This window comes from Episyrphus balteatus, chromosome 1 (genome assembly GCF_945859705.1).
Source record: "Episyrphus balteatus chromosome 1, idEpiBalt1.1, whole genome shotgun sequence".
Classification (NCBI taxonomy): Eukaryota; Metazoa; Arthropoda; class Insecta; order Diptera; family Syrphidae; genus Episyrphus; species Episyrphus balteatus.
The window spans coordinates 37,354,573-37,366,914 of NC_079134.1; the positions used below are offsets into that span (position 1 = coordinate 37,354,573).

The window sequence follows — 12,342 nt, forward strand, 5'->3', positions numbered from 1 at the left end:
AGAAAGTCAGTCTATGCATTTTAAAAAATATTTGCGACACTTAAACAAAAAAATTTAGGAAAGTACCAATGTTGAATAACATTAATGAGGTGTATTTTTCTTTAGTCAGCGCATATGCTATAAAAAAAAAAAAAACAGAATTGGCAGAATTTTTTTGTTCAAGTATAATGCTGGCAGAATTTTGAAAAGCCGAATTTTAAAAAGCAGAATTTTTAAAAGCAGAATTTTGAAAAGCAGAATAGAAAAAAAGCAGAATTTTGAAAAACAGAATTTTCGTTAAAAAAAGCAGAATTTTGAAGCCAGAATTTTAACCCGATCCCGAATGTTATATATAATATCAGATCAAAACATAAAATTCATGATTTAAAACCAGTTAAAAGAGAATTCTCTTTTTGTTTTTGTAGTTGTTTTTTTTTTTTAATTTGGATAAGACATGTTTTAAAAAGTTATACAAGCTCTTCCGAAGCTATCTGTCAAATCTCAAAGCTTCTTTAGAGCTTCGGTAAAGCTTCGTTTAAGATCCTTATAGAGGGTCAAACATGTATAACGTTCTCATTTTTCCATGCCCAACAACCTTACTAAAGTTTAAAAGAAGCTGAAATGTAGCTTTTGTAATACTTTATCCGAAGCTGAAATGTTAGTTGGGTCTTGCGCCATTATTTTAATTGTTTGAGATTTTAATCAATTTCACTTTTCAAATGCTTTTGTTCAGAACTCAGCTCGATCCACTCAGTTATTTTATTCTGGGTCCACCGATAGCGCTCTGAACAAGCTCAGAAGACGTTCAGAACAAAAAAAAAAAGAAACACAAATTTGAAGCTCTGAATGTTCAGAGGTAAAGTCTAGTACGCAGCTGAAGCGAAACGAAATTTTCCATTCAAAATTTCGTTAACGAAATCTTGAACGAAATTTTGAACGAAATTAAATTTGTTTTGTTTTTGCTTTAAAACTTATTTTCTGATGTTTTTTCTTGTATTTAAATTTTTATTATGTTTACTTTGCTTTAATATTAGATAGTATTTTTTCGTTAACATGTTCGCTGTTGACTTTGGAGATTTAAACATTTTGTTCAAGATTCCGTTTCGCTTCAGCTGCGTACTAGGCTTACAAAAGAAATAAAATTTTTTGTTTCACAGTTCAGGCTTTGTTCTGAACTACAAAAGAAAAAAAAAGTCCAATTGTGGTACTTCGACAGCCCTGATTGGCAACTCTTGTACAATTCACACAAAACAATATTACGATGGTAACTCTTGCACAAATCACACAAATTCTTCACTCTCTCTTTCTTTAACACTCACCCACACATATATCTAAAAATGTATAAAAACAGAATGACATAATAGAAAAAGACAACATAAATACCACACATCACTATCTGTCCTACTTCAATTTTATATTTATAATTTTGTTTACTTGGCTTCGTACCGGTATATTATGATAGAGCGAGAACAAAACTAATGCAACAAATAATGTTTTCTCTTTCTTTCAAAATAATTTTCAATTTATAGAAATTCCTTCTCATTTTCATATTCTATCTGTCTCTAAAATCTAATTATCTATATCTGTTTCACACAATTTAATTTTTGTGTCTTGTCAATTTATAAATTTTCTCTACTTGTCATTTAAAAATTTTTTTCACTTCAAATAATTCCAGTGTTTTTTTTTTTACAAAAAAATACAAAATATTTATCAAAATTTAAAAAAAAAATGGAAACAAATCAATCAAACAATCTATTACAAAATGATCTCATTCATCCACCTCACATAAAAATCGAACAAACCTATGATGAATATTCACAACAATATGAAAATGTCTATCAAGTTGGTGATTTTATTATAAAAAATGAAATTAATTCACAAGAACATGTTAATAATTATTATCAACATGAAAATAATTACGATCCATTATCTACAACATGTCAAGATACAAATTACACAGATAACAATTTAATATTAAATAATTTAAGTTTGCTATATCAAATTCTATTTGATGGAACATATTTTACATTTAAAAGTCGAAATGATAAAACTGTTGTTGCTAGTTGTATGGTTTGTGAACCACCAAAAGATGTCAAAGGAACCATTGATTCCACATGGAACTTTCGAATGCATTTAAAAAGATATCATGGCGATGCAATTATAGAAGATTTAAATTCCCATCTTCGATGGAAGAAATCTCTATTGACTGCTGATAAAAGTCAAGAAATTGAAATAATTTCTTTATTGTCTCCAATAAGAGATGATGACAATGATGAAACAAGTCAAATTGTTGAGACTCCATTGTCATCATCATCACCCCAAGAAGACATTGAGATGACAGAAATAATAAAAAATTCAACCATAGACGATTTAAGTTTAAGAAAAATCCTTTTCGATGGTAGATTTTTTGAATTAAAAAGTAAAACTGCTAAAACAATGGTAGCAACTTGCAAAGTGTGCAAGCCACACACACTTGTACAAAGTTCGTCAAGTTTCAATTTTCGATCTCATCTGATTTTGAAACATGACAAATCGGTTATGGAAGAATTAGATAGATTAATTTTGTTAGAAAAATGGAGAATAGAAAAAAACAGTCCCAAAGTGACCAATGAACTGTTGGAAACTGCAAACATTAGCCAAATGTTGGAGACTTTAAACATTAGCCAACGAATACTTTTCGATGGGCATTATTTTGAATTAAAATTCAAAGATGACGAATCGAAGATTATTGCTACTTGTATGGTTTGTTATCCCCACAAGGATATTAAAGGAACTTCAAGTTCTAATTTCAAATCGCACATTAAAAGGATTCATGGGGATCGGGTTTTTGATGAATTAAATGAGTATATTTCGTTTAATTCAATGCAATTGAAGAAACTCAAAGATGACACTGAAGAACCATCGACATCAAAAAGAACCGAATCGATAATCGATGAAAGAATGTCATTTAGTAAAAAAAAGCACAAAAAAACGATAATCGATGAAATGTCATTTAGTAAAGAAATGCAAAAAGAGTCAGATTATGATAATGAATTTCGAATAAGTGAAGGCTTTATAAAAACTGAAGTTGAATTAGAAGATGAAGTTGTTTCATCACATAACGGTTATTATGATGAATCAATGGATGAAGAAATGGACATAGAAAGTCCTATAACCTCAAATAGTAATTTAACTGCCCAAGATTTATGTTTAGCCAATCAAAAGCTTTTAAATGGAAAATATTTCCAAATAAAAAGCAGAAATGGTAGATTATTGCGTGCAACATGTAAATTATGCGATCCACCAAAACACATTAAAGGAGTTATAGATTCAAGTTCAAATTTTGTAGAACATTTGAAAAAGTTTCATGGTAAATCACCGTTATCGATGAGAAAAGAAATTGAAAAGAATATTTCATTAAAGACGAAAACTACTTTGGTAGATGAAAGTAGAGAAAATCAACAACGAAATTCATTACCATTACCATCATCTTCGTCATCAACAAAAATGTTGAATGAAACAAAATCAACTTTACCAAAATATTCATTAAGTAGAAAAGATGAAGAAGAAATTCAACAAAGAAATTCATTTTTATCTTCGTCATCAACAAAAATGTTGAATGAAACAAAAATGTCGAATGAAACAAAATCACCTTTACCAAAATATTCATTAAGCAGAAATGATAAAGAAGAAATTCAACAAAGAAATTCATTATCATCATCTTCGTCTTCGACAAAAATGTCGAAAGAATTAAAAATGTTGAATGAAACAAAAATGTCGAATGAAACAAAATCACCTTTACCAAAATATTCATTAAGTAGAAAAGATAAAGAAGAAATTCAACAAAGAAATTTACTACCATCATCTTCGCCATCAACAAAAATGTTGAATGAAACAAAAATGTCGAAAGAATTAAAAATGTTGAATGACACAAAAATGTTGAATGAAACAAAATCACCTTTACCAAAGTATTCAAATGATCGAATGATGAAATTTTTAAGTTTAGATAATCAAATATTATTTGATGGAAAATATTTTGAATTGTTGAGTAATCTACATCAACACAAGATTGTAATATGTCAATTATGTCAGCCATGCAAGGAGTTAAGGGGTAATTCAAGTACACATTTTCGTAGGCATGTTAAGATGAGACATGGAAAAGCTGCTTTAACAGAATTAAATGAATATATTTTATTGCAAAAAGGTAGACTTAGGAAAAATAAACATGAAATTCAAATGGATTTATTATCATCTACAACAAGTACTTCATCAACAACAACAAGAAGAGAATCTACGCCAACAAGGACTACAACAACATCATCAGAATCAACGATATTACCAAAAATACCAAAACTAGATGAAGAATCTGTAGAAGATAAACAAACACAATTTAATACAAATGTCCTGAATTATTTCCTTCGAACATTAACACCATTGAATGAAGTGGAATCGTCAGAATTTTTGGCATTATTTGATTGTTCTACAAATGCAAGAATAACTCGAATTACTCAAGAAGAACTTATTAAACAAATTGAGATGAATTTTAAAACATTTAGAAGTAAAATTACTGCAATTTTGGAAAATGTTGATTTTGTGTGTATAACAATTGATTTATGGTCGTCCAAGTTTAATCATTATTTTACAATAACTTGTCATTGGTTGGATGCAATTAATTTTAAACGGAAATCAGTGGCATTGGCTTGCAAACGTTTTGGTAGGTAATTTAACAAAATATATGCATATAACTTTTCAGTGTTTTATAGCCTGTTTCGACTTAGGGCAAATGAGATAATTTTCGACAAATTTGAAATGACATAATTTTCATCTCATTTCCATAAAATGAGTTAGGACATAAAATGATCTATTGACAATAATTAAGTTTGGAATCGTTCGTAGATATTTATTTCATATCCTAGGAAAGTTTCTTTTTTTTATTACAAATTATATCATTCGTCCTAGCGAAACAGGCCATTAAGTAGGCAAACTACTTAAATTTTTACATTTTTTTTTTTAACTTAATTATCAAGTAAAATTGTCTTTTCCAATGTTTATGATCTCGTCTTTTCATACTCAGTATTCCTCTGTTATAACTTTTTAAGTATAAGTTATATTTTGCAATGATTAAAAGTAAACTACACTTCTTCACGTTTAAAATTAGATTCAACTTGTCGTGTCATCCGAAAAGTCGCAATCCAAACATCGGCAGTGAATAATCGTCGGCACGTTCAAAGAGTCAGCACAATTCGATTGTTGTATTATTGCACTTTGACTGATACTGAATTGACAATAAAAGTGAACAATGCAATTAAAATAAGCTTCAATTAAGAAAAGCAACTCAGGTTTTCTTAAAATTTCAATTTCCGTGAAGTAAAATACAAGAATGACAAAGAATTTTTATTTTTTTAACCGAAAAATGGGTCCTTTTCAGAAGAAAGGTGTCAGCACACTTTTTCCATCCACAATGTAGTATCGGAGTATTATAAAATTGGTACTTTGGAATTTGGATAGTCACCGTATTTATAGGTCCAGTTGATATTGGTTTGGTGTCAACAAAAATTTATTTTTGAGCCTTTAAGCGCCATTCTTATGACTTGCGACCTGCGTCTGCGAATAAATCTTTTAAAGCTTTTTACTAAAGCAAATATTAACTTATTCTTATTATTATTGTTTAATAGAGTAAATAAGTGATCATATTGACATATTTAAATATAGTTAAAACTTGTTAAAATTAGAAAAAAACACACATTTTAATATTTTCTATGCGATCAACAACCGCTACATGCGAACTGTCAGATGCAAATTCGCAGTCCACAAATAAAAAACGCATTCCACAAAGCTACAAACAAATGATTCGCACAAATTTAACCTCGCTTTTAATTCAACATCAATTTTTGTATTACAGTTCGCAGCTCTCTGCGACTACTCGTATGAATGAAATGTCAAATACAGCGACCATTAGCAATTGGCACCGCAAGTCGCATCTCAGTTTTTGTTTTGTTTTTGTTTAACACCTGACTTCCTTTCTCCCCTTTTATGGGTCCATGACTTCGCTCATGACATAACCTCAGGGTCACACTTACTGCCTGGGGTCGAATTACCGCACACGATTACGATCATTCGTTAACGTTTTGTTTATTTCTCTCTCTATTTATTTAGTAGAAAACGAATACGAGCCGAAAAAAATCTATTCTTTATTTTTGTTTGCAAATTGTTCAACAATTTCCTCAGGACTAAATCTACTATATACACTAACACTAACCGAAAAAAATAAGGGATACAAAAAATTCCAAATTTGTTTGAGGTTTTTCAGTTGACTGTGTTTCCCCTACAAATATACTGGAATTTAAAAAAAAAATTAATTTTAAAGCTCAAACTTTTTTTTTAAATCTTTCCAGTTCATTTTATTTGGTCTAAAAACTTGGATTTTCAAACTTAACCACTATTTGGATCGGATGCGTTGTTCATTCAGCTTAAAATTGCTTTTTTTTTTTTAAGTTCAACGCTGAGATATCGAACTTTGAATCGAAAATAGCAAATTGCATAAGAAAGTTAAGGAGAGTTTTGAAATCTTGAATAAATTTCCCACAAAAATCATGTTTGGGTTTTTGAGAATAAATTTCTTTTTTTTTTATTTTTTGCATTAATTTGAAAAATCCAGAAAAAAGCACTTTTAGGATAACCAGGTTGTTGTAAATATCAAGAAAACCAGTAATGTTGATTGTGTTTTTTACAGTTTAATATGACCACAAAAACCCTACAAAACTTTGATTCAATCTATTGAGTCACTTTTTTTTTTGTTTGTTTTTTTTTTGATTGAGTTGTTGCAAAAAAATTAAAGGATCACGATTTTCACTTTAACAAAAATGTTTTTTATGTATTTTTATTGATAAAATTGTCAAATTCAAACATTGAAAAATAAAACCGTTATTAATATAAAATAGCCTGAAAATGCAAAGAAAATTAATAAAATTTAATTTAAGTAAGGAATTTTAAACAAGATAAAAATGACGATAAATTACTAATATTCCAAAAATACTTGTCTTATGTTTTAGATGATTTTTCCATTAAAAGCAGTGCAGACATAATCCTCAAAGAAACACTCAACAATTACAATTTACCTATGGATAAAATCGTATCGAGTATATCAAATAATTGCTACAATTTTAGTCAAATCTTCAAAGACTTAAATATAAACACAAAAGTCAAGGGTGATACCATCAATGAGAATCACACTGTGCCATTTCAAGAAGAAATCAAAGAGTTTTTACCACATACTTGTAATACCTCCACACTAAGTTCCATAGTAACAATTGATATACCAAATGTAATCAATTCAGATTCTTCATTGAAATCAATTCATGAATTAACTCTGAAAAAAGTTTTCTCATTTTTATCACTTGCATCTACCCATGCCGAAGTCTCAACAATCCTGGCGGACTTAAAAAACCCAGATGTGTCAAAATGGAGTTCTATTTACGATTCAATATCAAGTGTGTTGAATCTAGAAGAAAAGTCATCATTTGTTGAACTTTTTGAAATGGTCAAGTTGGAACCATTTAGTGATGAAGAAGTCAAATATCTGAGAGAATATGTCAAATGTTTTAAACCCTTGGCAATGGCATTTAAACGATTGGAATGCGAACAAAGCACTTATCAAGGTTTCATTTTACCAGTTCTATTGGAAATGAGGAAAGAATGTGAGAAAATTCTTGAGAGTAATGAGATCTCTGTATGCAGACCGATTTTAGAAACAATTGTTGGCAAATCCGTGACAAGATTTGATAAATACTTCAAACCAACTCCACAACTCGAACGTTTAACAATTGCCAGTATTTCGCATCCATATTTCAAAGAAGAATGGCTTTCGGCCATCGATCAGCTGGAAAAGAACGAAGGGCGAACGCTTTTTGTAAACGCTGTTAAATTTGAAAACTCCAAATCGAATAAAAAGGAAGCAAATGAAGTTAATCAGGAAACAGAGAAATGCAGAGAAGAAATTGATGATTTTTATTTTGGTGATGATGATCCAAAACACAATAAATCACAGCTTTCAGTTGAAATAGAAGCTTTAAGGTATTTTGTTTTGAAATTTATAATAAATTGTTTTTTTTTTTTTATTTTTAATTGTTTTTTTCTTTTGAAGATACCTTAGCGATGAGCGAAAAGACTTAAAAATGTTGGACGATTATCCTGCAGTTAAACAAGTATTCCTAAAGTACAACACAGCCTTGTCATCGTCAGAACCCTTTGAAAAACTTTTTCCATATGAAACTAGACAATATATTGCGAGATATGAGAATTTAGAGGAGGAGCTTTTTGAAGAGCGAGTATTACTAAGTGTTAATAAAGATGAGTTATTTTCATAATTACAAAAAAATTTATATTATTTGTTTTTTGTTTTATTTTGTTTTTATATATGTGGCAAATACATTAAAATTAAATTCATATTCAGATATTGGAAATTAGAATTGTTTTCACTTTGATAAAAATGCTAACTGGTTGAGAAATAATTTTATATCAAGATTGATTAAAAACTGCCTTATCTAGTGTCCAGTAATTCACCTCAATATGGGCCTTTTTACACGAGACTACTTCTTCTAGGAGGAACAGGTATAAATAAAATCCTAATATAAAAAGTTCGTTAAGGCAAGGCAAACTAATATTCATCCCAAAACTAGTAGTTTCGTTTTAAGAGGGTTATTTACCTTATGGAATTACAGAAATTTCGATTTCAAAAAATATTTGTTAACTTCATTCATAAAGGGACGGTTTAAAATAATTTCTAAATGTCAAACATAATCTAAAAACTGTTACGACACATAAAATCTATTGCAAACACCAAAAACAATGTACGATTTTATGTACGTTACGAGGAAATGCTTCGTTGGTACAATAAGACATTACGATATTAGTATGGAGAATACGAATATGAGGCCAAAATAAGTCGTTAAAATAAAACCATTATAATGTATTAAAAAAAAAAAACACTTACGCACTAATATAAATTAATGGTATCAAAAATTTATCAAGTGTCCAAACTTACCTGTAAAAAAAGAAAAAGAATTTATTATAACAAAATATTTAATACATATAGAGTTAAGTGCATTAAGGCTTTGATGGGATACAAAATTTATGAAAATTTTTATTTGTGAAAATAAGAACAAACGTTTTGAAACGAAACAAAGTTCGCACAAAAAATATGGATTTACTTTCAATTTGCAATGGGTGCTAGCTATTTTAAGCTATCCGGATACCTTTTTGTTGTTTAATCGCATGTTAAATAACAACTAATCATGAACAGCTGAAATTCTTAAAATGTGAAGAACAGCTGATTCTTACTTACGAATGAATCAGACACTTTTGTATATTAGATAGTCTATCCAATACGTACTTGAATGCACCACAAGTTCTTCGACTGTCATCGATGTAAGAGTAACAGAATGTCCGAGTCCATTACTGTTAACAAATTCCACTAATTAAAATACTAGTCGTGCTTCCGCAGTCTCTAAAAATTTAGCACAGGTTTTCCGATCTAAGCTGGTTTCGATTTTTTTTACCGACTTCCAAAAAGGAGGAGGTCTGTATTTTTTTTTTTTTTTATGTTTGTTACCTCTTTGGACTGAGTGAACCATTTTTGATAATTCTTTTTGTATTGGATAGCTGGTGCCTGCAGTGAGGTCCCATTTCAATTTCGTTTGGCCATATAAACTAATAGAAATACCATAAAACGGTTTTTATACATGGAAGTCGGTTTTGTTTTTTGATAAAAAAGATTATTGCTTCAGTCAATTGTTTTTGCTTACGATATAGGTACTATACTGTTTGTATAAAAAGCTACACCCTTAATGGATGGGCGGATCAATATTGCTAGTATGTAGCGTATTTTTGTTAACTCTTTTTATTAATTTATTTATTTTGGACCAAAATTAACGGTTCCTGTCATAAACCGATTTTGTAATAATTAAATATTTTTTCAAAAACGGCTCCAACTATTTTGTTAAAAAATTCATCTGTTAATTTTTAAAAAAGGTATTATATCTTCTAATGAAAATTTTTTTTCGAAAATCATTATTAACGATACCTGCCATATAAGGGTTTTTTTATCTGAATTTCACTCAAACAACTTATTCGATTTCGACGATTATTTTACAAAAACATTTACATTTATAATGTATAATTTTAATTTAGGTAAATCAAAAATAAAATTATGAAAAAAAAAAATTATTTTTGGATTTAAAAAATATTTAATTTTTTTTTGAAAAATTTGTAGGAAATAACATCAAAATAGTGTGATTTTATTGGCCATAAGATATAAAAGTAAAATAATAAAATTTGAAGAAAAATTGAATATGAAGTTTTTTTTACAAAGAGAAAAGAGTTTTTTGTCAAACATGTATGTTTAAATGTTTCAAAATAGTCTTAACTGATTATAATCTTCTACAAACTGTTATTCTACTAAAATACCATATATTTGATCTATGTATAAACGTCGATAAAAAAAAAAAAAAACAAATCAATGCCAAATATACTCGCATATGGAGCTTTTCGATGATTTTGGGCTTAAAACTGAAAATTTCAAATGCCAAAATCTTTCTTAACTGAGTCAACTTTGAAAAACTAAGGACACCATCGTGTTCAGCATACTCGAATTATGCTTAGAAGATAGGAGCGCCATCTGTCGGTTTTTTTTAACTAGCACAGTGTTATTATCTCATATAATCGCACGGGTGGCTTCATAGCTGGGGGATAAAGAAAAGAATGCTGCCTGTGGTAGGGCTCGAACCCACACCTCCAGGTTAGCAGTCAAGCACTACATCCACTGCACCATTGCCACCCGCTTTGAACAATAATTACAAAATATTTCGAAAAAAAGTTTAAAAAAAAATCTCTAACGATTTTGATTTTTAACGAAGAAAAAATAACAAAAATAATAAAAAATTATTTAAATTATTTTTATTTTAAGTGGAGCGATTGCATATGATTCAATTTTAAAGTTCAAGTGACCTCAACTCCAAATTTATAAAGCATACATTTTCTAAGTGTCTGAATTTAAGCAAATTCCCTTAGAATATTAAAATTCACAGTATATTCATGCTGTGAGTTTTATATAGTGTCGGTAAACATCGACCAAAATAAGGCGTGTTAGTGGGCTCATCAGTTAGATCTGTCGTACCTGGGCGAAACGCTTTATAAATTTGGAGTTGAGGTCACTTGAACTTTAAAATTGATTTAGATGTTTTTTAATGCATCTTAACAAAAGAAATAAAATTAATTAAAATTAAATTTTCGGGCTCAATGATCTTTCAGAGAATTAATGCATTTGATAAAAACTAATTCAATATTTTCCCAACGTTTCTCCGGGTTTTTTTCCGGCTTCATCAGGAGATTTTCTTAATTAGTTTCTTAAAAATAAAAATAAATTATTAACTTAAGGTACTGTGTTACAAATACTTTTTCTTGGACTTACTTTTTTTCAAAATTGGGCTATTGCATATTTAATTGGTGTGTTAAATTTAAAATAGAATAGAAAATTTAAAATAAATTAAAAAACAAAAACTTTTTACATTTAAAATAAATTAAAAACAAACGGAAATAAATATTTAACATTTAAAACTAAGCTAAATTTGATTTCAAATGTTGTTTTTTCTATATAAAAAGTTTTAAAAATTTTAGTTACATGAAATCTAAGAGCAAGATCCTGTGACCCAGTCGTGAATTTAATTGTATTCTATAGTATTGAAAACTTTAAAGGCGTAACGACAGCCCTGGACTAGTCTATTTCAATTTCAACTTACCTGTTATCTCTGTCACTCATGATAGAGAAAAGGAAAACCTCAAAAATACCACAAAACACTTTCTCTCTCACTTAAATTTTGTTTATACATTTACATCATCGATGTGTAGTATACAAATACCATTTACCATTGCATTCAGTACTGCCAATAGGCAGATTTATCTGCATTTTGCAGATTTTCAACACATTCCCAGACTTTTCAGAACCATAAATCTGCACTGCAGATTTTATCTGCAACTGAAACTTAACGTTTCAATAACAAAAATAGATTTCATTTCCAAAAATCCAGTAAAATGGTATAATTATTTAACTTTAGTTTTCAAATCAGCTGGAATTTGTTCATAACGTTCTATATTTTTCCTTCTTGACTTCTTGATTTCATTTTCTAAAATTCAAATTGTAACAAAACTCAGTAGGTATGATTTTGATTTTATAGAGGAAAAAGCCTATAATACAGTAAAATAAGGAGAAAAAAGGGGTAAATCTCGGAATGAATGTTAGTAGAAGTTTTTTTTGCTCAATATCTTCCTTTTGCCATTCTATAACATATCTCAAAAGTCTAGAAAAATCTCATGTCCGCTTGTCGCGAT

General features: G+C 29.0%; 2 protein-coding genes across 7 annotated transcripts in view; one reads left to right on the top strand and one right to left on the bottom strand.

Annotated features, from left to right (window-relative positions):
- Positions 1-12,342, bottom strand: part of LOC129905267 (leupaxin) — a 162,554-nt gene that overhangs the window by 86,902 nt on the left and 63,310 nt on the right. Inside the window, exon 1 of one of the 6 annotated variants that reach the window (XM_055980709.1) lies at positions 11,426-11,545. The exons of the other annotated variants lie outside the window; for them this stretch is intronic. The gene's annotated coding sequence lies outside the window, so the exon portion shown is untranslated. Of the gene's footprint in view, positions 1-11,425; positions 11,546-12,342 lie in introns of those variants that run through there. 6 annotated transcript variants of the gene reach the window in all.
- Positions 1,601-8,413, top strand: LOC129905263 (uncharacterized). The gene is made up of 3 exons (XM_055980697.1): positions 1,601-4,672; positions 7,011-8,031; positions 8,102-8,413. The coding sequence occupies exons 1-3, from the start codon at positions 1,708-1,710 to the stop codon at positions 8,322-8,324; spliced, it is 4,209 nt and encodes a 1,402-aa protein (XP_055836672.1). The 5' UTR covers positions 1,601-1,707; the 3' UTR covers positions 8,325-8,413.

Bases quoted from the DNA above. Each gene is read 5' to 3' on its own strand.
- LOC129905263 (XM_055980697.1), top strand. From the start codon at position 1,708: ATGGAAACAAATCAATCAAACAATCTATTACAAAATGATCTCATTCAT. The intron at 4,673-7,010 runs GTAGGTAATTTA...CTTATGTTTTAG, and splicing joins ATTGGCTTGCAAACGTTTTG to ATGATTTTTCCATTAAAAGC. The intron at 8,032-8,101 runs GTATTTTGTTTT...TTTCTTTTGAAG, and splicing joins GTTGAAATAGAAGCTTTAAG to ATACCTTAGCGATGAGCGAA.